Source organism: Rattus norvegicus, chromosome 5, assembly GCF_036323735.1.
Source record: "Rattus norvegicus strain BN/NHsdMcwi chromosome 5, GRCr8, whole genome shotgun sequence".
Classification (NCBI taxonomy): domain Eukaryota; kingdom Metazoa; phylum Chordata; class Mammalia; order Rodentia; family Muridae; genus Rattus; species Rattus norvegicus.
The window spans coordinates 116451798-116476924 of record NC_086023.1 but is presented as its reverse complement, the minus strand read 5'-3'; the positions used below and the strand labels follow the sequence as shown (position 1 = coordinate 116476924).

The 25127-nt window shown below is 39.8% G+C and overlaps 1 protein-coding gene across 2 annotated transcripts in view; it reads left to right on the top strand.

Annotated features, from left to right (window-relative positions):
• Nucleotides 1-18701, top strand: part of C5h1orf87 (similar to human chromosome 1 open reading frame 87) — a 69058-nt gene extending 50357 nt beyond the window's left edge. The window contains exons 9-12 of one of the 2 annotated variants that reach the window (NM_001411863.1): nt 4059-4123; nt 10761-10834; nt 13822-14020; nt 18167-18655. In NM_001411863.1, the coding sequence (NP_001398792.1) occupies nt 4059-4123; nt 10761-10834; nt 13822-14020; nt 18167-18327 (499 nt within the window). In that variant the 3' untranslated portion in view covers nt 18328-18655. Of the gene's footprint in view, nt 1-4058; nt 4124-10760; nt 10835-13821; nt 14021-18166 lie in introns of both variants that reach the window. The other variant, XM_017593577.3, reaches the window with a different exon arrangement.
• Nucleotides 18702-25127: the final 6426 nt, after the last annotated feature.

Below are 25127 nucleotides of genomic sequence, written 5' to 3'. Positions count from 1 at the left end.
CCCACACAAGCCATACTGAAGTGATAGAACCAACTAAGGAAACTTTGCAGTCCAATGTATACAAATAGGAAGAACTCAGTATGACCTAGGACACATTAAGAAAAAAACTGTGCCAGGAGTTTGTGTATTGCAATGAGAACTTGTATTATAAAGAGAATAAAATTTGACAAGATCTTATCAAAACACAAAATGAAAGAGAAAACTAAATATAAATGAATAAAAATCAGACTGACCTCAGACTTCTATAATAGTAAATGTTAGATGACACTGAAACAATGACCATAATTTTAAAGTGGGAAACATGGACAGAAAGTTGTAAAACCTGCCCAACTTGTGGATCTGGAGTAAGAAAACAAGGGTTTGGCTCTTGAATGGATACCATTAACCTGTGTCTTGTGGTAAGTGACTTGCATGTCTTTCATAATGGCAGTCTCTATGAGAGAAAATAATGAATAATAGGTGTAGTGTTGAACCCAATTATCACTTCTCAAATTGACTCAGGCAGCAGGGCTGTGGCACTCCTCAGTGCCCTCCCCAGTATTCTCAATTCCTGAATGAAAACACACACACACACACACACACACACACACACACACACACACACACAGCCTTTATTTAATGTGCCTTAAAGAGCTCAATGAATGGGCTACTCCTTAACCTCCACATGGCTGATCCAGCCCCCCTCTAATATCCGCAAGTTATTATTTATTTAAATCTATAGTCCAGCTTTGCTGCCTTAGACTCAGACATAGAAACTTCTTGGGTCTTGATCCCAGGCACCTACATGACTTCTATGCTCTCTGCCCTCTGCACCTCCCAGGAGTGATGTCTCCTGTCCTTCCACTGGCATTGTGGCTCTCTCTCCTCCCATTCTTCCTTGATTCCTTTCCCAAAATCCTAAAAGTCCCTCCTCTGTCTCTGTGGCCAGCCATTGACCTCTGGTAACTTTATTTACAAATCAAAACCAACTGGCAGCAGGGTCCCTCAGTCTAACTTGAGGGACACTGCAAACAAGTTTTGGGGAAACTTTAGCATAATACAAGAAGCTACAAAGAGGTACCAAAAACACTCTGGAATCTATGTTAAAAAGATAAACACATTTGAAATTGTAACTTAGAACCTTGTTGTTGTTTTGTTGTTGTTGTTGTTGTTGCTATTGCTGCTGCTGTTGCTGTTGTTTGAGAAGGAGTTTCACCTAACTTAGGCTAGTCTAGGTCTTTCTATGTATCTGCGGATGACCTTGAAGTCTTGATCCTTTGTCTCTACCCTACAAGTGTTGTCATGATAGACACTAATCAATACTCCCCCTAGAGATCAAACTCATGACTGTTAAACACACATTCTACCCACTTAGTTACCCTCTCCCCAACTCTGAAACTGGAATATGAGATAAAGTCCTTCTGAATCTAGAATCAAGAACATAGTATTTGTCCCAAGTCCTAACCTTCCTAGCTGGAAGATGAGAGCTTGGTACAACAATTTTGTTATTACTAGTGCCTATTATTACCATAGAGATCAGAGGAAAGCATTTGGGAATTCTACTGAGGGTTCTTGGGATCAAATTCAGATAATTGAGTTTATATAACAAGGTTTTAATTGACTAAGCCATCGCTCTGGTCCTTCTCTTTTGCTTGGTATCAAAGAGAACATAGTCTGACATTGCCAAAAAAACAAAAACAAACAAACAAACAAAAAAGAAACAAACAAACAAACAAAAAAACAACGGACTATGGTCTGTGACTATGGATAGATAGATCAATGCTCTTCGTTGTTGTGCTTCATTGTCAAAAGATTGGAAGATGATCTAGGTATATGTCGGTACTTCCAAAGTGTCTCAGAAGAAGAAATAAAGAAATTTTAAAATATGAATCCATTGCTGTTTGTTTCCAGAGCTGAGCTGGTGCTTATATGATTATTACCACTCCCCATGAGAGCTTCCTATCCTCCATCTTTTCTTTACTTCCCTAGGTCTTCAGTCACCAGATATTCTGGTTGCAGCATTACATATCATGGTTTATCTCTCCCTCACAGGAAGCTCTGGAGGCCACATGTTCAAAGCATCTATTAGAATACACGAGTTGATCAAAGAAATCTTCTGACATGTGACCCATGTATAGGAAAAGGTTTATGAGGTATAAGCAAAACAAACTGGTCTCATATTTAAAGTATCACTTCTATTGAAAGAGAATAAAAATCATATGACATTAGAACTTCTTGAGAAAACCTGATACATGTTTGCCAACTTCCTCTCCATTTCAGTCTGCCTTCTGCAGGGTGAGATAGCAACAAAACTCCCCAGTGTGCTGGCATCAGAAGCTCTCTTTCATCAACAGGAGAGAATGTAAATTTCTTTTCTTCCTCATTTTACTCATCCTTTGAGAAGTTTATACAATGCATCTTGATCACATTCACTTCATAGCCCAACTCCTCCTGCTTTTATTCCCTCATCCCACCCACACAACTCTGTGCTGTTTTTCCTGAGATTAAGTTTTGTGCTTCGTATATAGTTTTGAATGTATAACCTTAATTGGAGCTTGCACAAACCACCAGAGATCTCTCTCAGAGGCTCTCAAGAGTCACATAGTTAGGAGGTAGGATTTCATGCCTTTTCTCATCTCCAATCTAGGATATTGCCTGCTTAAACGTGTGCAGATCTTGAGCATTCTGTCTCACTTGCTATGAATGTATATGTGAACTGTTTGGTTGTATCTACAGAACAATTTTCTCTTAGTGAACCACTGTCTCTGGCTCGTCCCATCTTTCTAACTCCTCTTCCACCATGATGACTGACCCTTGGGAGAAGGGAATATGATACAGATTGATCATTTAGGGCCGTGCAATTAACAGTTTCTTATTCTATGCACCTTGACCAATTGTGAGTCTCTGTGTTAATAACATGAGACAACTTGTAATATTAGGTGAAAACAAAAATCAAGAAGGATCAGAAACAAATTTAATGACAGAGATGGAAATAGGAACAGAGGGTAAGACAGAAGTGAGAGTAAGGAGTGAAGAAAATCATAGACAGGTGGGTCACAGCCTTGGCTCAGTAGGATATAGATGTATATCTATATCTATATCTATATCTATATCTATATCTATATCTATATCTATCTATATAGATATGTATATATACATATATATAACAAATCCAGGCATCTATTACTGACAGAGAAAACCATATTTACCTAGCATATAAATGGCCGCTAGGCAAGCTAATATAGGTGATTTTTCACTGCCAAAGCTCTACTGGTTTAGGTCAAGCTTTAGATAACTGATTTCAGTTATAATATACTAATACCCAATACAATTTCTTCTTGAGCAACTCATTAACTTTATCTAAGTCTACCACATATAACTCTCTCCCTTCTATGTTTGTTATGTTTTATAGTTCTTTCCACACTTAGGACAGAAAAAAGTGGCATTTCTAATAGTCACTTGGCATGAAGATCTCATGACTGATTTAACTTATTACTAAGAGGTAAATGCATAAAATTTTGAGGTGGAAAAGAGGGCCAAATGGTGCTAACACAGACAGGCCATAGACTTATTCATTTCCCTATAGTAGTAACAATGCAAAAACTGGCTAGTTTTTACTGACATCAGAATTGTCACTGATTTCATAGCTAGAGGCACCTGCTGCATTAGTCAGATTTTCCCAGCGTTCCCTTGTATCTGAATGTCCTGACCTTGCCAGCAGACCCCAGTCTCCAGTCTGCTGGCCTTGCAGAATTTGTTTGTTTGTTTGGGGGTATTGGGTTTCTTACCTAGGAACCTCTTGATCCTCCTGCCTCAGTTACCACCCCTCCCCCTGATATTCTGATACTAGTGGCCTAGGCCACCATAAGATTTTGCTGTAACTCTGAGAGCATTTAACTCCCTGCACCAAAGTCCTTTCTAGGAAATATACCTAAAGCACCTGTTTCCTGCACTGATATCAAATCTCCCTTCAGTATCGCTACCAAACAGCAAAACTCGGCTTTGCTGACCATGCTTCCCACACAGTGGGAACTCACTCACTTCTCATGACTCAGATGCTGTCTCCCTTTCTTACACAGGTGGAAGAATTTTGTTAAGTGGCTGAACAGGGCTTCTTCTGATTTGCAATATGATATGCCAGCAGGTGAGTGCTAGGCTTTGTGCCTCAGGAAACTTAGCTAGGTTTTTAACTCATTCTTCCCCAAAATATTCAGTGAAGAAAAGATAGGACTGAATTTTTCCCTTAAAATTTACTCTTCTGTGTTAGGTGGATGAAAAGACACATGAATCTCAAGGCTGCATATTTTCACTTTTTGTAGTAAGTCTTTGACATGAATCTAGAACACTTACGCAGAAAATTGGAATTGACTTAAATTTCAAACATAATCTCTGTAGCATTTTCAGGTTGGTAATATTTGGCTGGTAAATCATCAAATATCATATAAATATGTAGTTATACTATATGTGCATATAGATATAAGTTTAGTGCAGCAGCTTTTATAAATGTTGTAAAGTTGGGAGCAGTGAGAAGAGTCTTCTGGGATCATTCAACATTCAATTAAATTAGAGTACAACCAGTTGATTAAATTGTGGAATTATAAAACAACATGACTGGGCTGCTACAGACTGATTTCCATGACATACTATTAAGTAAGATTATAAAGATGAAGGTGGCAAAATATTTAGCAATTAGCAAATTTAAATATAACAGGTAAAAATGTGCATTTATATTAATCTTTTGCAAGGATTTTTCTACATAAACATCCTCTGACTACTGTGAGTACGTGCAAGGCACTAGGCAGGTGTGGTTGTGTGTGCTGTGTGATGACGATATCTATATCCATGTAGGGAAAAATATCCTACAAGATATTTCAAACATAGAAATGCACACAGGACATTAGGCATATATGAATCAGAGGCTAAAAGTGTTGAGAACAGTGTGAAGAACGTATTCATTTCTTGACCTCTGTAACAAATGTTTGCAATCATATGACATAAATTGTCAGAGAATGCTTCAGTCATAGTTCTGAAACCTGGACTATTAAAGCTGAGTAGCATCGAGAGCCAGAGCCCCTCTGCAGTCTCTAAGCAAGGGTCTTTGTTTGTCTCTTCCAGGCTTTAGTAGCCTTAAGCCTCCTTAGCCCATTCCATATAACTCTATCCTCTGCCCACACCTCCATTTGACCTTATGTCTCCTCTCTATATTTGTATCCAAATACCTTCTCCTTCCCCTTATAACGATCTCTTCTAAACTTGATCACATCTTAAAATTGCTTCCCAAATAAGGAAAACTCACAGGTGCCAGTGGGCAGGAGCTGAACATATCTCTTGGGAGAAACAGACACAATTCAACACTTTACTTTGACAAAACCCACACTTTAGGGACCAAGAAGCATTTTCAATTTTGGGAACTGCAGAAATTGTAGTATATATTGGTGTACTATGTTAAAAATCTAGAAGGCAGTGTTCTTGCATACATGGCCAAGTATCTCTAAGGAAAAATCAAGGAGCTGAAGAAAGCACTCCCCATGACGTGTGGTGAAACTGCCTATTAGAGTGCCACATAGTTGGGACAGTAACTGTTCTTGTGTTTCAAACAGAACACTATGTTATAGTGCTGAGATCATTAAATCGGTGTCATGTGCCTGTAGATTCACACATGACTCCTGTTGAGAATGATGAACAGTGTAAGAGCTCATCCCTTTCTCATCACCAAGTAGATGGTCACTGCATCTTCATTTGGTTCTCCCCTGTTTGCATGCATCCTGACATCTGTCTGATCCCTAGTTCCTTCTCTTTTAAGATCATCACTTAGAATTGTTGGTATGGCTCCAAACAGCCTCAGTTTAACAATCATTTCCTCACACCCTATCTCAGAATGCAGTCACACCCCTAGCCATCTGGCATTAGAGTATCTGTATACAAGTGCTACAGAAACACAATTCATCCTGTAGCACATGTCACAACTGAAGTGTCAGCTCTGTAGTAGACCAATAACCTTATATCGGATTACTTCCTTTACGGTGCTCTGACATATCTTTATCATCTTTAAAATGAGAAAGAGAAAGGGAGAGGAGATAGTGAACATGCTAGAGACATAGGTTCTATTAGGTGCAGAGTGACAAAGAGTTTGACAAACAAAGCAGAGACTATTAGTCACTGTACAGCAAGAGGACTGACAAGGTAGTATTGTTGGTGTTGCATTGTGCTATGGCCTCATGATTGCTGAACATTAATGTGATGGATCTACGAGGATGAACTGTTCTTAAGTGTTGAATGAGAATAACAAAATTGAGAGTGGTAGCAAAAATTTCAATCTAGAGTAAGGACACAATTGGAAGATACAAACTGAAAAGTACACAAAATAAATGGAAAATATAATTGATATGTATAATAGGAGAATATATATACATTAATGTGTGTATACACATATATACACTCAGGATTTGTGATATGAACTAAGTTTAATAGTTCCAGTTCCAACTCTTAGATATTGTTAGATATCTAATATCAATATTGAGGCATCAATAAAATCTAAGAATGGTTTGCTATACTATCCACAACTATGAAATAAATATGTAGGAAGGGCTGGAGAGATTTCTCAATGGTTAGAAAAACCTGCTGCTCTTACAGGGGACAACTATTTGGCTCCTATCACTAATGTAGGGCAACTCCTGCCCTCCTCCCATATCACCAACTGTCAGATCTTACACACACACACACACACACACACACACACACAGAGAGAGAGAGAGAGAGAGAGAGAGAGAGAGAGAGAGAGAGAGAGACGGGATGTGGGGGAGGAGAGAGAGGGAGATAGACTATATCCTTCCAAGAAGAAGGGAATTAAATAGCAAATATTTTCTCTCTTATCAGAGTCTCATCATCAATTTGATGTCCAGCTTTGGGTCAAGAAAGATGGTGGCTAAGATATTATTAGAGATGTAGATAAACTAGAACAGTCTCAGAGCTGGAACAGAAGATCAATCCTACCAAACCACAGTTCATTAGAATGGTAGCTGAGTTGTCCTATAAGGAAAAATGCTGTTTCTGTGCCCAAAAGTGAAAAGGAAGAGGAGAATCACCAGGGCTGGAAGCTAAAGAGACAGCAGTTAGCATCAGTGATAAGGCTCAGCCAGGAGGTCTTGGAACTCACAGCACTTGTTTCTCCTCCCTTTGCCTTGTGCTACACCAGCTTTCTCCTTGAAGCCATTGTTGAATGCACTAAGTATTGCTGCCAAGGCCTTTGCTTTCCCTGTAACTCCCTGTGCTTCTTCCTTAGGTATTTGCATGGCTTGTACCCATGTTTGCTGTCTACTCAGTATTCTCCTTAACTGAATTCTTTGGATGAACTCCTCAGTGATTCCTGTGTGGTTCTCAGCCCTGAATTTGGGTTTGGTTGTGTTGGAAACCTGATGGTGATGTGTGTCTGTTTCCTGGCTTCAAGAATAGAATGCCCATTACATAAGAAGAAAGAGCTTGTCTTGGTCACTTTCATAGTGTCCTTCCCATAACAGTGCCAGCTTATAGTAGGCACTTGACTAATATGTTTTCCTGGCTTTGTGTCTAGAATGCACAATGCATAGGAAGAAAGAACTTGTCTTATAGTGTCCTTCCAATAACAGTGCCAGCTTGAAGTAAGCACTTGATTAATATGTCCTCCATGAATGAATGAATTGGAAACAAACATGTATTCTCTTGGTATTAAGAAGAGAGCTGAAATTTTTATTTTCTTAGATCATCTACAGTCAAATAGAGGTAATTTCCATCTTGTAGAGTTATTCTTTAGATTATGTGGGAAATGCCTGCATTTGGTAAACATTTGAAGTGTGTTAGCTTGCTGATCACACAAGCTTCATTCATTAGGATCCAAGAGTGCAGAAGATTTTACCTCAGTCAAATGCTTCCAACCTTGTTTCATTTTAAGATCAACTAGAGAATACCCTTAAAAAGTATTATGCTGGGTTCTGCTGAGTAAAAATCAGGATTTAATTGGCCTGATGAGACACTTGAGCACTGATCATTTTTAATGCTCCCCAAGTAGAACTAATGTCCAACCAGCACGAATGAGCACTGACTTCAATAATCAGTGGGAGCAAACAGGAGGAGGGATGGTTGGATCAACATCACAATTCCTTGGTAGCTTTATAAATCTTTGTCCTTCTCACACTTGGAAACTTCTAGAAGTCAGTGGGGCCTATTTCCCCCAGTGCAAGCCTTCCAGCTGCTGACTAGACAGATGGTTCTCATTTACCCTCCCTGCTGTGGTAGGGAGAAGAAGAAGAAAAGGAGATCTCCAGCACGGGTCATTCAAACAGTGTTTACATATGCAAGCAATTACCTCTGTATATGCCATCAGCTCTGACAAAGGAAAATGGTAAACTGAAGAGAAACCAAGTAGATGTTTCATATACTCTCTCAGGGAACACTGACAGCAAGGAACAGCTAGACAGAGACATAGAAACCAAGTAGACTCTTCTTATATTCTCCAAAGAGAAAACTGAGACTTTCACATAGAAAGGAAGAGCTAGACAGAGACAAGTCTAGGTTCTAGGACTTATTCTAAAAAGTCTTACACATTAACTGGCACCCAGAAAAGTGCTGGGCATGTTGTATGGTAAATCCTCTCCTGTCAAAATGATGTTTGTTTGCTTAAAGTTGAATACCTTCCTTTGTTGAATATTTTACATACATGATTTTTACTTCATGATATTATAGCAACTTTCTGGAATTTCACAAATGAACTGATCCAAAACTTCACAGTTGGTAAAGAAAAACACAGGGTTAGTGTTTAGGTCTGTCTGACTGAGACTCAACACCCTTGCCTTTCTGCTATACACAGCTGCTAAAGTCCTTTTAACTGTCCATCTCTGTGATTAAGAGTAATTGAAAGCATTTTCTCATGCAATAAAGAACAAATTCTTTTCTTCACACACTTGGTACCGTGAGCAGATCTCAGTACAATTAGGTGTTCATGGGTTCCCATGACAACTCAAATTTTTAATAGATATATTCAGATTTATCTTGAAGGGATTGCCATTATGATCTTCAGTGTGCATCATTTGAGTTTATTCTATGGCATCTGGGTAGGGATGAGAGATAAAGAAGGGAAGAAACATTCTTCTTCTCAGAGGATTGAGAAAGACATTTGAGAAAGGAAGTATGCAATAAATAGCTGTGTTTTCTAAATGTCACATAAAAGTGCATGGTCATTCATCCAAGAGCAAGCACTGAGGGCCGTTGTCATTCAAAGCTCCAGGTAAACATGAAATTGCATTGTCTTCTCCATCAAAAAGAAAATGAAGGCAAGCTAGGTAGATGGCCCAGTTCATAAATTGATTGTCACATAAACATGAAAAATTTGAGTTTGGTTACTAACACCCATGCTTTAAAAAATAGCCAGGCAAAGCAGGGAACCATATGGATATGGCGGTAACCACAGGGTTAGGAATGCAGAGACAAAGATTCTGGAGCTTGCTAGGCCATCAGTCTAGCAACCAGTAAGCTCTAAATTCTGGGGCAGACCCGGTCTCAAGAATACAAGATGCAGAGTAACTGAGACAGATGCCTCTGGTCTTCACATACAAACATACTCATGTTCATAGTCATTCTTACACACACACACACACACACACACACACACACACACACACACACACACGCCTACACACCTGTACTATGCATATGCAAACACAAACATAGAAAAAGTAATGGAAGAAAATACTTCCTAGTGATCCAGGAAGGCAATGCTAATAGACTATTATAAAGGGGATCTAAGCCTGATGTGGAAATTTGGGAAACACTCTTAACTTTGTAATACTTATTGAATACTTACTGTGTTCTAGGTAATTCCATTTAGTCCTAACAGTCACCTAAGGTGCCCTCCTTCTGTCAGTAGAAAATCCCTGAGGCCCGAAGAAGTAGAGTAGACTGCTCACAGTCCTAGATCTTAGAACAAAAGTAGCCATGATTTAAATCCAAGACTTCTAGGCTCAGACCTGATATTGTTACCGACTGTGTTACAACGACTCCTTCCAACTTTGCTTCAATGTTTTGGTTCATTTCTATTGAAAATAGTGAGACCCAAGTGAGAACTAATGTATTTTCATTAATTATATATTTACATTTCACTTGGCACTACGTGATAATCACATAGAGCCAATAGGGTTCTCCCTAGGCCTTTGATGACTGCATTTAAAGCAAGTCAGTTTTATCCATGAAGGCAGCAGCCTGCAGCCTGGCAATTGTAGGTGCTCACACCCTTAATTTAAAAGGGGGTACAGTGCTTCTATTCTAGGAGACAGAGTTACATGGTCTTCCTCAATAAGCTGCATGGACCTTTCTGGTTCAGAGTCTTCCACAGGTTGTATTTTGGCTGATTCATGCCACTGCTGTATGGGTACCATCACCATGCCTTTGTCCAGATGACCCCTGCTTATCTTTCTATTCATTAATTTGTTTCATTTACTGCAAGAATAGTCACTTTGTACCATGTCCACTGCTGCTAAGTAAACGTAAATGTTTTCCTATATCCATATGTTGCTTTTCTGCAGAATGTATAATAATGGTGTTTAAAAAGCACATCTGAGCAACGATTTATTCCCCCCTCTCTTATTCTAATATCCACAAGGTAAGAACCTGGCCTTTTATCTACCAAGTCTCCCTATTGCCTATAAGTAACTTGGCCAGCAGAGCCAGGGTGTGGTCTTTGCCTTGGGTGTATGTGTATGCCAAATGTGTGCACCAAGTTTAACCCTTCTCTCTGTCCTTTTCTTGTTTAGGAAAGAATAAAAAGGAAGTCCAAGAGAATTTGGTTAACATCCCTGAGGGAACCCAAAGAAACACTGAATATGTGGTATGCAACTGGGCATGCAGAGCACCTGGGAGGGCAGTGGGGACCCCTGATTCTGTCCTCCACATCTTACTGGGCTGGGCCCTCTCCTGTGGGTTCTTTATTTCTATCCTCCACCCTATTGTCTGACTGTCTTAACCTGACTCACACAGAAAAGGGAGACAAATTAACTCCCAAAATATGGGTAAACTCCTAATCTAGTTAGTATGAGGAAGCCTCTTGCCCCTGCTCAGTGATGTGATTGCCCCATGCCCTAAGCAATTGTTCTTGTATACATATACAGTAGAACTTCCAGGCCTTGTGACCACTAACTGTCAACAGACATAAGAGTGACCAGAAGAACATTTCATATCTTAATTCCAGTTTCCAGAACCTGAGGGTGACCTTTTTTTTTTGCTAAGGGGACACCTTTTAAAATGTAGCGAATTCTCTGACTTTTAAAAGGAAGGAAGAGAGAAAGTGATGCTTAAAAATCCATTTTAACAGTCTCAGCATTTAGCCAGGAGTTATTGAAAAATTGAAAGGTAGCATGAATTTTTTTATTGTTGTTTTGAAATGTCTGAATTAGAACATAATTCATCTTAAAATGCTATGAGGTCTCCTCATGCACTTCGCACATGGAAGTATTTTAGAAAACAGTATCCATTCTGGCAAGCATATTGCCATGTGAAAAACAACCGCAAATGCTTTCTCCTTGAGTGTTAAGTCTGTTGTGAATACGACTTTTAAAAATGCATTTTGCTCTTTTATTTTGCTTCTTCTAGAACTTTTTTTTAATCTCTGTAATAATTGACTCTTCTCAGATCCTTGTATAAACAATCTTCATTGCCTCACTTTTTAAAAAAGAGATGAAGCAGAGGTTTGATAAAACAACTGTCTATTATACCAGAGAAAATAATCCATCCATATGTTCACTCACTCACTCACTCACTCATTCATTCATTCAACAAGCATGTGTTTAGCATCTTGTCAGCCACTAACTAGACCTTGAAGATTTTTCAATAACTATCTCCTATGGCCTTGATGATATATCAGTAACTACCTCTAGGGAACACGATACTTAGACAAATAGAGTAGGCAGTGGTAAGTGCCTTGATAGAGAAATAGATGAAAAGGAAGAAGTTCTTGGCCATTCTTGGCTATCCAGAAAGACAGTACAGGGAATGGAATATGAAGTGGGTCTTGAAAGTTGCATAGGAGCCTAATCATTCCAGGCACAAGCATCAAAAGGGTTTATGTAACTGAGAGAGTGACATTACAAAGAGAGAAACAGCATCTGTGGTGGTCAAGCTTTATGTACTTGCAGAGAATGAGATAAGACTGGAAGGAATAAGCTGGAGAAATAAGCAAAAAAGCATCAACATCTCATGAACAGGCAAGGAATGTGGACTTCTCCTGGTACAGAAAAGTGATATAGAGTATATTAGCTACTTGTTCCTTTACTGAGACCAATTTGGGTTCAAAGTCTTCAATTCCCCTTGCCTTTAATTATCAGAGAGCCGGGAAGTATCCAAAAAAAATTTAAAAAGCAATGATTTGTAATAAAAATATCCATGTATGCAAGGGCATCAAGTAAGTAGATTTTTTTAAAGCTTTCACCTTTTCTAACATTGTTCAAAGCTCAAAAAAATCCATAAGAATCATGTTTCTGGTTTTCTATGTGAAAAGTTTCTCTTTGTCCCCAAATTAATTTTATCAAAGAGGAATTATTTCATATTCATCCCGAAAATCTACCAGTTGCTTGTCAACCGTGTCAGAGCAATTTCACAGCGTTCTAGTATTTCAAGCAAAAAATTCTTCACATTCCCGGGAGCAACCTCATCCATGTCTGTTACCCAGTCCATAGACAAGTTTCTTTTTACAGCTGCTCCTCTGTGGGAAGTTGGGGGTGTTCACCACTTGCACAGGGAAAGTTTGACATCCAAAATGACTGCAAAGTTTCAGACACTTGAACGTTGGGGGAAGGGAATGCAAATGGTACAAATCATTTCACAGTGAATGATGAACATTTTAGACTGCAATGAACAGAACTAACTCCACTAGCTTAATTATCTGGAAAATTTGGAAATTTGATTGTGTTGTTTATGGACAGAAATGAAACATGAACTAAACTGAGGAGGGAAACCTGGACAAAGTTTTCCATCTTTACTATGAGTTTCATGTTCCCTGCGCCATCTCTGCTGTTTAAATTACAGCCAGAGAGACTCTTAGGTATACTACTTGATGCCCAGTCCCTAACAATGTAAATAGAAGTTGTTGCTTCTTCCCATAACCATGTAGGCTGGTCAGGCAGAAGGCAGAGTTCCCAAAGGATCAGAGTAGCACTGATCAGGCTGTAGATATTAACCTTGTCTCCACATGAAAGGTGTCAGGATGCCTTATTTTGGCATCTCTTGGTCTATTTCATTGCAAAAGCACCTTTCTGTTCCAGAGTGGTCATGGGATTAGTATACTGAAGTGAGTTAAGCATCACATGTACGCCCTGCTTATACTTTTGGGTCAAGTATGAGATCTGCTCAATCTTCTAAGTGTCTCGTTCTTTCTGAACTTTGATTTCCTTTGTTAAATTATAGCCAGAGAGAGTCTTAGGTATTCTTTAAACTGTGCTCATAGGCCAAAAATGGTATTACTATTGGCCTAGTGATTTTTCTCACCAAAATCCACAAAAGAGTTCACGGCTTTTCCCAGAAGACTACTCCTTACTGATTGCTCTAGCTCTTGTACAATAAGACATCAGAATGTCACCCAGGTCCCAAGTCCTTTACCTGTTACAAATCAGAAAATGAGATAAAAGTGATGTTGTCACCCTTATCAGAGAAGAAATAAACTTGGCATATTTATATTGAGTTAAAACTTGGCAGGTAGAACCCTGGGCTGCCAAATATGTCAGATTCTTCCTTGTTTTCCAAAGCCAGACCTCACAAGACATCTTTCTGGTGTGTGGCTTCGACTTTGGCCAAGAGCATAAAGTGCTTATGTTGTTTTGGTAGAAAACTTCAGAAAAGAATCTGCAGCCAAAAACCTCTACCACTTCAGCCCCAGAAGGCCCTGTGACTGCCTTTAAGTACAGGCCTGCCTCCGAGCCTGGTGAGCATCGGGCCATGATGAAGGATGAACAACCTGAGTTATGGATAGACAGGTTCAGAAAGCTGGAAAATGCCCTTTATCTGTGTGACCTGAGCAACACAGGTAAAGTATGAATTCCAAAGCCCACCAACCCAGTTTTCTTCATGTTCTAAGCACACTTGTTCTATTTGTTTTATTCAAGTCTGGCTAGGTTTTATGTCATGAGTAAACAGTACATTTTATCTATAAAATGGGTGCCTACAAAGATCAGAAAATACAAAGATGAATTAAAGGAGAATTCCCTGAGACGTAGGTGACTGACAATCTCATTGTGTTTCCTATCCCCACCTCTACTCTACCACCAGTTGAACATGTGCTTCATTCTTTTAATTACCCGAACTCCTTTCTGTTCCCCAGATAAACTCCAAGCTACTTAGCAAGTCAAATCTGGTGCCTGCCCACCTGAACTGCCTTTTCTACCATTTCTACTTTTATCATTTTTCACACAGTCATAATGAGTACTGCGTCACTTGCTTTTCCTCAGACATGCGTTACTGTCCCATTTGTTTAAGTCTTCTGTTTTCCTGGTCTCTTTCTCCATAATATCATTTATACCTGTAATCAAATCACTGTTCTCTGGGGCTTGAGACAGATCTAGGTCAGACTTCCTCTGGCCTTGCCAGCTTCTTTAATATCTATCATCATGTTTGATATCATGTATTTTTTTTACTTCAAGGTCCATTGTTATCTCAGTAGTATTAAAGCAAATAAATAATTTCAAGTGTCTGAATAAATTAATACAACATGCAATGTGACAAGTGCTCTTAGATTATGTCATGTGAGCATTTAGAGAAAGAGGAGTCCTTTTGTGGGATCAGCAAATGCTTCATTAATATTAAAATGATCACTAAAGTTTGAGCACCAGCTTGCCCTACAAAGGCACTTGTGTGAGTCTTCACTCCCTTTGTGTTCTTTTTCTCTTTTGCATATTTAATTCAATCTTAGTCCCCATGAAATATAATAGCATTTGGCGCAAGATTTTTAATAATTATGGGAACGGATGGAAAGAAATTTAGAAAGAACTAAAAACTTTAAATGCAAGAGGAAGCTAGTTGAATAATACAATATTTACTAAAACTATGTTAATGACTCCAGAACTGGGATAGAGGCTAGACCAAGAAGAAATTCAGAAAGACTGAGCTGTGGCTTCTGCTCTCAAGAATAGACTTCTGGGTAAACCACAGAATGGCAGCAGTTTAGCAGCATTACAGAGAAGGGGAAAGAAATGATACGTAATAAAGTTCTATGATTGAAGGAAAAATTAAAAATTAAGTAGTCCAAAGGGAAGACGTCAGGAGCTCAGTTAATATTACATGTGAGAAAGGAGTTCTAACGGACAGTGGATTGCAAAATTATCTAGAAAGAGTACATTCTGGGAATGTTTATTAAGAGAAATGATAACTATCTGGGAAGATAAATATGCCTACTCTGGTTAAAATTATACAGAATTTATTTTTAATGGAATATCACAGGGTACTGCATAAAAATGTATCAATTAAAATTCCTAATATAAGAAAGAAAAAAAAACAGATCTGAAGGGAAGCTTAGCATGTGATTTGAACTGAAGCACCGAAGACTGGACTGTGGAGACAGAGCTGGGCCTGAAACATGATGTGAGAAAGGCTTTGGTGGCTTCATCAAGTCATTCTAAGTTGAAGCCATCTTCTCCAAATGCTAGTTGAGCTGACTCGTGACATGGAAAAGGATGAACAGGACAGGCACAGAAGTATGCAGCATTTGGTCATTAGATGCATGGTGAAACTGAGCCTTTACTGTGATCCTGCGAGTTAGGATCAGGCATCTTCCTGTACCAGAATACACACACACACACACACACACACACACACACACACACACACACAAGTTCAAGCAAAGAAGGTCATTGTGAAAGCTGAAATAAATTATTTGGGGAAGATTTCTATGGTAAAGAAGAGAAATTAAAAGGTTATTGAAATAACCTTGAGCCTAGCTATATACTAAGTGGAAAGGAAAACTATTCCCAAATAACATGTTAAGTCATGATAATGTATCCTGGATCCTAAACTTAGTTCCTAAGAGACTCTCCAAAGATTTGGACCTTTCTAATGGGAATAAAACAGTCTCAGGAAAAATGTAGTTTTTCTTGACTTTGGGGACAGATTCTGATGGCTTTGAGATGCCTTTTTCATGCCCCCTTAACTGTTTATGCTTGTTTTCTCCGTTTCTATGAAGTTTGCTAGTTGCTCAACAGCCAAAAAAAATCTATCAGCCAGATCTGGGAACATCTACAACTGTCTAATGGGAAAGGGGATTAGCTGAGGTCACGCTGTTGGTTCATTGGCCACAGTATTTCACAGACCATGAAGGCCTTTTCTAGATGTAGAGCTGACAGCACCTGCCCTGCCCACAGATGACTCACTGTTCTTTATTATGTGCAAGGAGCTAAGTAGGCCAGTGCAGTCCCTATCCAGGATCCAGCAGACCATCCATCATCAAATCAGTATTTCTGGGAACCTACTGGGCTTATCCTTTAATGGGGATTGTGAAGAAAATAGCCTCAAAGAGAAGGATCACAGAATGACAACTGTTCTAAAGAAAGAAAGTGTCGGAAACAAATGGCTGAGTAAATGGTCCATTAAGAATTCAGCCAGTGAACCAAAATCTAAATAAAAAATATAAAGTCCAAAGAGGCGGAATGCCTTAAAGGACATGGGCGTAGACATTGTATGCTTTTCCTTTTTACATCCTCACTTTGGCAAGACTGAAGGCTTGGTACTCTTCTTTGCAGAGGAAGAACTCAAGCTCAAAATGATGACATAGTGGCCAGTAGGAATTCGATTCATAATTCAAACCTAGCTCTCCTTGACTTCTCACTATATCTGGTACTCAAAATTACACTAGAACAATGAGGTTTTGCTTATTTTGGGTCAGAAGATATAGATCTAAGTCCAGATTCTTTTCAGTTAACTTCATATACTACTAAAACTCTTCAGAACCACCAGCCTAAGGATGGTGCTTTCCACAATGACTTGTATCTTCCTAAACCAATTAACAGTACAGACAATCTCCAAAGACAGGCTGAAGGGCCAACATGATCTAGATAATTCCTAACTAATACCCTTCCAAGGAGATCCCAGGTTCTGTCAAATTGGAAGTTAACTAACCAGAACACATGGGATGTATCTTACATCTTTTTAAAATGTTGGGTAACTTTTTGGAGCTTTATGACATAGACCTTCATAGTTCAAGGAACAAAATTAGCAGATACTATAACCCACATTTAAGATAATCTTTTAACCTCACTTCATAATGTGATATAGTAGTTACCTTTGCAATTAACTGTTTAATTTAACTACTTAAGCAAGTGATTGAACAACCCTAGAACTCAGTTTCTCAATATGTAAAGTGGATAATGATAACCAAATGAATTAATATTGTACAATGCTTGAGATGGAGCTTGAGACATAGGTCACATTTATAGGTAAATGTCTGTTATTGTAAAGATTGTTCCATTCCTTCTTTCTTCTTACTTACCTTCTCCGTGGGTTGCGGAACTTCTATAAGCAACAGATTGCTTCTCTGTATTCCCAAGTGCAACATCTAATGTGTTGAAGCTCACAGTTCAGACTTATATACCAGTTAGTGGTCATTAGAGTTGCTGCAATCTACACTTATTGTCCTCCCTGCAGCTATTCTAACACCTAACCTCCATGCATAAAGCATGCTGACATTGTCATAGCTGAGACAGATGACATATGGATGACAGAATGCTTACTGTGGATCCACACCTCTATCATACATGTTAGTTGAAGACAGTCACAGAAAATGTGTGTCAAGGAGCAGCAGCTTAACTCTTACATGTCTGGGAAGATTCGTAGGTACGTTCGTAAGAAAACTCCTGAATATTTAGGAACATGCTTAGCAAGCACACCTCTTCTTTGAAAAATTGCCTTTAAATTTAAGTATGTATACAAAGAATAAGCTTAAATTCTTTAGAACAAATCTGTGATGTTATTGGATCTATCTGCTTTGTTCTACCCCAAAGTCATCGTCTTTGGTCTCTAAGCTGTATCTTACTGTAACTATCTTAAGTAAATTTTAAGAATCTTAAAGTCATAGAAATTAGTGTTTAACATGTACCTACAACTCATTCAAGTGAACACATATCTGTTCTTTAGTCTCCCTTCCTCTTTAAAAAATAATAAACCTTATCTACCCATGTCATCACAGGAGTGCTGGAGTGGGAGCGAGCCAAGCGCCTCATTCACAACTACAACCTCATTTACAAATTGTCCCTGAGTCCCCGGAGAATCGACCAGGCCCTTCGAAGATTCCGTTCTGGAGAAAACATAATCTTGGAGCCAGCACTTCAGTACTTAAAGGAGCTGTGAGAACAAGAACACATTGTGAGAGCAGCTGTCTCTCTCATGCCCCCTTTACGGGGACCTGTGCTTCTGCTCAGGTTGAGGGCTGGGCAGAGATTTTGTCATAACTAAGACAGATGTAGCTGTTCTAGCCAGTTTTGAGCAGGATTTGGCTGTGAGGAGGAACAGTTCACAATGATCAGAGATGCAGCTTTCTCTTCCGATATAAGAGTCTAATCATTTGAAGTGCTCTTCTGTTCTTTCAGTACGGTATTATCAATGTGTTAGATTTTTTCTACATTTCTAACAAACTGTTAAACTGTTTTTGAAAAAACCATGAGTTCATGTGTCAAAATGCATTCTTAATATTAATAACTCACCAGAATGTCTGGTACAGAATAGAGCTTAATTGTTCTTTTTGTTGGGTTGGATTTTGAGATAAGGTGTGTGTGTGTGTGTGTGTGTGTGTGTGTGTGTGTGTACACATGTAGTCCAGCTGGACCCTCAAGTCATAATCTTACTGCCTCAGATTCCTAAGGGCTTTAATACATAATTTACTATGTAGTTAAATAGGCCACCATGCTGCCTCTATTCTAGGAATGATTTTGACTATATAAATAACAAAAGGTATGGTGGCTCATACCTTTAAATCCCAGCACTCATGAGGCAGAGGCAGTTGGACCTCTGTGTTCAAGGCTAGCCTGTTCTAGTGAGTGAGTTCTTAGGAGAGCCAAAGCTACAACACAGAAACCCTGTCTCAAAGAGAAAAAATGAACAAATAAAAAATAAAAGTATTGACATTGTCTTAACGGTAAGCAGAACAATGATTTAAAGTTCGCGTTTTCTATGTAAGTATAGCACCTTTCCCAAGGCAAAACTAGGCAATGTGAGCAGTGGCTTCAGGGATATTTCTGAGAGTCCCCGAGAGAAGTTTCAGGGAAGGGCACGTGGGATTACACTTTGGAAGTGCTCTCCCAGGGCAGGAAAATCTAGTAGAGTTTTCACCAACCATGTAGTTCTATCTTTAACATGTTCTCCAGCTCTCCACCTCTTCTCTTCCCAAGCAGCCGAGAAATAGCCATAGGTTCATCTGAAGGAGCATTATCTTGAAGCTTCAGAGATAAGATGATCCCAGGACCCATGTTAATGAACCTTAAACTGGATGCTGAACATGGATAGTATAGAAGATAAGATGAATGAATTAGGTCACGTCAGGCAACAATCAAACAAAGTAGCTTCTGAGTGGGCCATATTGTCCGTTTTATAGTGTGGTGTGTTAGGACAGCACCTCACGAACAAACCTTCAAGAACAAAAGCAAAAACACCTAGATTCAGAAAAATAAACATTAATGTTGAACAACTTACCTTCTGGAACCACTAGACCTCCTTGGTAAGTCAACAGAGTAAGAATAGACATGGCTTTCTCCTCCTGACAAGGAAACAAGTAAAGAAAATGAAGGCTTTAGGATTAATAGTTCAATACGACTATTAAGTATCAGAAACTTGGCACTTTATTTCCCCAACTTTCATATCTCAGTAAGATGTCTCATGGGTCCATTTCACAGATAAACAGACAGGCTCAGAAAAATAGAGAGTATAAAAATTGTGGCTGTACTAGTCATTTGCCAGAAAGAGGTAGCTTTCTGGGGAGCCATAGATCAAGGTCTACCCTTTATCTCTGGGCAGACAGACTAGAGAGGCAGCTGGGGTGCAGAGAACTCTAAACCTGATGTGAAATTAATGAACTCAGTCAGAATCTTCAGCAGCAAAGATTTTCCCTCATTCAGGCTTTTCTAGCCAACATCCAATAGAGCTCTTGATCTAGCAGCCTCAGTAACCAGCTGATGTAAATGGACAGGGCTCTATTTACAGACGACGCTGCAATGTAGCAGGTGTTCCCAGAGCTTTGTGACTCTAACCAGTGTTTCCTTTTGTTTGGGCCAAATGGATATTTTTATATGGAGGAACACCATGACCAGATCACAACCCCCTTTCTACTCTCACCATCCAGATTATACCAAGACTATAAAAGGAACAGGCTCAAAACAGCTAAACTCCATTCACTACGCAGTAGATTTGGCAGTGACTTAATCCCCCTGAACTTGTTTCTTTGTCTATAAGAAGGAAGTAATTGGACTGCTTTGTAAGAGTGTGATAAACACTGGAAGCAATGCCATTTTTACAACTCTTTGTATGCATGAGACATAAACTCTCAGGAAATCTCAAAAAGAAAAAGAACTGAACAAATGGCCTGTGTAGATAAACAGGAGAATCGGGCCATTACCATACCAAAACAAATTTTGAAATACATTTTCTTATTCTAGGTACAAGTAGCAATTTCTTTTGAATCATTCACAGCTTTACCCCTAAGATTGTGTGTATGTGTGTATATGTGTGTAAGTGTATGTGTGTGTGTCGTGCGCCCAACGTCTCGCCAGCAAGAACGACTCGTGGCAACAGGATTCTTCTGCGAACAAACCTTTACTGTACAGCTCTCTTGAACAGGGACAGGGAACATCAAACAGCAAGAGTGCTCGCCTTATATACACAACAGTAGGCTAATAATCTCTCAGGGATTGGTGGGGCACGGGTCACCCCACTATCACCCCACTACTTGTCCTCCAGGGATTGGCGGAGAACGAATCACCTCACCAGCATGGTACCACCCCCTCATTAGCATATTACTGGCCAACTGACACCAGGTACAAAACCCGCGCATGTGCAGTACTATTGTTCACCACAGGAGGGCGCCGGATCATACAGCTGCCCTGACGAGGGGACAAGCCTGCGCATGTGTGGAAAGTTGTTTACATTCAGACAGGGCTGGCTGTTGGCGCCATCTTTGTTTTGCCGTGCCGCTCCCTACATGTGTGTATGTGCATATATATATATATGTGTGTGTGTGTGTGTGTGTGTGTGTGTGTGTGTATTGTGTTTGTATATACATATATGTGTGCCTGTGTGTATGAGTGTGTATGTGTGTGTATGCGTGTACGTATGTGCGTATTTGTGTCTGTGTATATGTGTGTGTGTACATGTGTGTATATGCATGTGTGTGGTGTGCATATTTGTGTGTTTGTGTGTTTGTGTGAATGCATGTATATGTGTATATGTGTGTGTAGTATATATGTGTGTGTATACTTGTGTGTATGTGTGTTTGTTTTGAAACAAAGGGAGACAGGAAGTGGGAGATTATGGGGAAAAGATGGATCAGTGAAGAAATGTGGGTAAATCTGATCAAAATTTGTTGTATGAAATTCTCAAAGAATTAATAAAGCATACATTATTTTAAAAAGAACAATAAAACAGACTTTACTTATAACTATGATGGTAGCATAGGGACTACTTTGAGAGATTTATACCCTAGAGGAGAGATACTGGACCAACTTCAATATGGCAAAGGGAAATGGGAACTTGTAGTCAATGTTCAACAAAATTAGGGTCAGGCCACATGAACTCAGACTACATGATCACAGGATGGTTAGAATTTAGCCAAGAAGAAAATCTTGGCCTGGGGGTTGTCTTTATGCTTGTCTGTTTGCATGTGCGTGTATTATGAGAGTAATTACTCATTACTTTTGTCTGAGTAAAAATTAAGGAAATAAAACTTAAATTCATAGAGAAGATTATTTATTAAGGTAACAATATGACAGTAGAGGTTATATGAGGTCTGCTATGAAACAAACATATTGACATCAATAGTAATATGTTATGACGTTATTATGCTTCAGATTGTCATCGTGGCATTTGCTATTCTCTATGATTTTTCAGATAGTGTCTTGTTGAATGTGCGCTGTGTGTCACTGGGGAGTTCTAATAAAGATAGAAGAGTAAAGGCCAGTGTCTCTTGATTGATAAACTTCCTAAAGCAGGACATTCCTAAGTGGGCAACATTATGCAGTAAGCTTCTTAGAGATGATGCTGTGTGTGTGTGTGTGTGTGTGTGTGTGTGTGTGTGTGTGTGTGTGTGTTGTATGCCCTAACTTTCCAAGAACCACAAAGTGTAAAGACGGGGAGAGTAAAGGATAGAGGCATTTTCTCAGCAAGAGCAGACTTTCTCACACCATATAGCCTTGAGCAATTACGTTTTACCAGAGCAAAACCCTTCCATTCATATTAAATGAGATACTGCATCAAAGGCTTAGCAGTGTATCTTGCATGCCACAGAGAAGTGCCACAGAGGAAACAAGTATCCTCTATTTTTATACAGTATTTCCCTTCACAACAGGCCTAATTATTGTCTTTTCCTAGGTCTTTTCCAGATACTGAAACTAGCATTTGACTCATTTTCAGAGTGCTTTCCTGATCAGCAGAAACTGCCTTTTACATTACCCTCCTGCCTGTAATTGCTTCTCCCAACTTTACAAAATAGGTTGGCATTATTATATCCATTCTACGGTTGAAAAAACTGAAGCTCGGGATACCGCTGAAATCACATTGGGTCTAACAGGCCTAGTGAGACTGACTGAGCCAGGAGTGGAAAACTTGTGTAAACTCCAAGCCCAACAATGTTATGCAGGCTGCGCTGGCAGCAAACAACTCGTACAGCATTGCCATGTGAATGGTCTGATTCTTCAGCAGGCCTGGCAGCAAATCCAAGCAAAGCCTCTTCAACTTTTTCACCAGCACCAAAGCCCAGATCCTTCATCATGTGGGTCACTGGTGAACACCTACTGAATGGAGCCCACACAGGAACATTAGCAAACCCCAGCTGCTTTCTCTCAGCTCCATACCCCTCTGAGCAAGTAACAAAGCCTTCTCCCGCCACCTGGGTGTGAGATGTTCACAAAAGCGAAAACATAAGAAGAGAGAGGAGAGTCCAGAGTTTGCTAAATGTTTTCTAACTCTTCTGAAGAATTTCCCATGATGATTAAGAGAACAGTAAGGAGGGGGTGATGCTCTAATTGGGATCAGAAACTGGAGAGCTTTGGTGCCATCTAGAGAACTGTGAACTTCTGGAAACAAGTGCGTGCCTTTCTTCTCTCCCTGTCCTCCCTGTCTTTAGGAGCCTTTCAGCTACAGTTCCAATGCTCCTTAGCAACAAAGGCGGGCTTCCCAGAGCTGGGTGCCTCAGGAATGCCAGCCCTTTCCCTCATTAGCATCGAGGGGCCTCATCTGCCTGCACAGTTGGCCAGAAACCATGCAAAAGGCAAAGTGGTTTGGGGAGGGCCCAGCATTTACCACGGCTTGTTGGAAAGTGGGAAGCTGCCACAAAAGTTTCCAAACAAAAGGCATCAATATTATTTGTGGAGCCATCAGGCTGCCTGGGACACAATATGGCTCTGGCTTGGCCACATGCTCCCACCCCAGGTTCTGAGCAAAGACTCCAGGCCTTCCCACATCACATCTTGGCCTCGGATCCTTGCAAAGTACATTGTTTCCATCCTCCCCCTCTTCTGCTTTGTTGCTCTTCAGACTCAGTTTTTCCAAAATGGACAATGGGTAGACTCCAACTGGTAGTGCGGTTGCCCAGAGGAGGACAGTTGACAAAGGGTAAATGGTCAGATGGTAGGACAATCACTAGCAGATGGTGCTTTTGGGGATAGAGTCCAGGAAAACTCATAGGCAGATTGAGCTCTGACAAAGGCCAAGGGAGATTTATCTTGTGAAGAGCAATTGGCACTTGGTACCAAGCCCTAAAGCACACACACACTGCTATCCCACACAGTTTCCTCTTTTTACAAGGGAGATTTAGACTGAGAGTCTGTCTCATCAGAATTCCAAAGTTCTGTAATCCCCAGAAGATTACAACTGAAGCTCATTTTCTGCTTTGAAGGAGCCAGCTCTAAGCAGGGATTCCTCGGGTTTCCTTGTGCTTAGACACCTTCCAAGAGTGACTTCACTATGTGTCCCTTCAGACAAGTCCAATTTTTTTTTTCCAAAAGCCATCTCTCTCCTCCCGGTGGACATAGAGAGTGTAGATTGATGATTCTGTCACCCTGTGCCTGGCCTTATTGGCAGAAGGAAAGAAGGTGTAAGGGTAAGGGAAATGGGAATCTTGTTTCTCTCCTAAAGTATTGACTCATGTTCAGGAAGTTCAAAATGTAAAGGGAGCTAGAGAAACATGTATAAATAAATGCATTAGGTTACTAGGGCTTCTACTATAATTTTAAAACTTTTTGAGACTTTCATATATGAATATTGTTTACATTCTTTCCATCACTCCTTCCCCTACAAGTCTTCTCATGGCCCCTCCCCCATTCTCTTTCTAATTCTTGGCCTTTATTGTTACATAAGCATGCATATAGACTTATATACATACATAATACATATGCATTCATTATCACACAGACAGACACGTACACACACACACACACACACACACACACACACACACACATATGTATACACCTACACTGATTCAATTTATTGTTGCTTCTATTACATGTGCTCGGGGCCGAAAATTTGGGATTGGATAACCTGCCTGGTCTGGCCTTAGTGAGAAAAGATGCGCCTAACCTTCAAAAGACTTGAGGCCCCAGGGAGTGGGTAGGCCTGGTAGAGTGGGCTGTGGAGGTGGGGTGGGGACATCTTGGAGACAGGTGGGAAAAGGAATGGGATGAGGAAATGTTGGAGGGCAGCCTTGGAGGGGCATAATGACTGGAGTGTAAAAAAAGATTAATGATAAATATTGAAGAGAGAGAGAGAGAGAGAGAGAGAGAGAGGGAGGGAGGGAGGGAGGAGGGAGAGAGAAACAGCCACTGACTGCTTGTAGCTGTTCATTGACGGTTTGAACCTTGTAAACGGTCATCCATGCTGACTGGTATGGTCATTATGCAGGTTTTATTTAAGCAATTATACTATTTGTTGAGATTATTTTTGGGTAC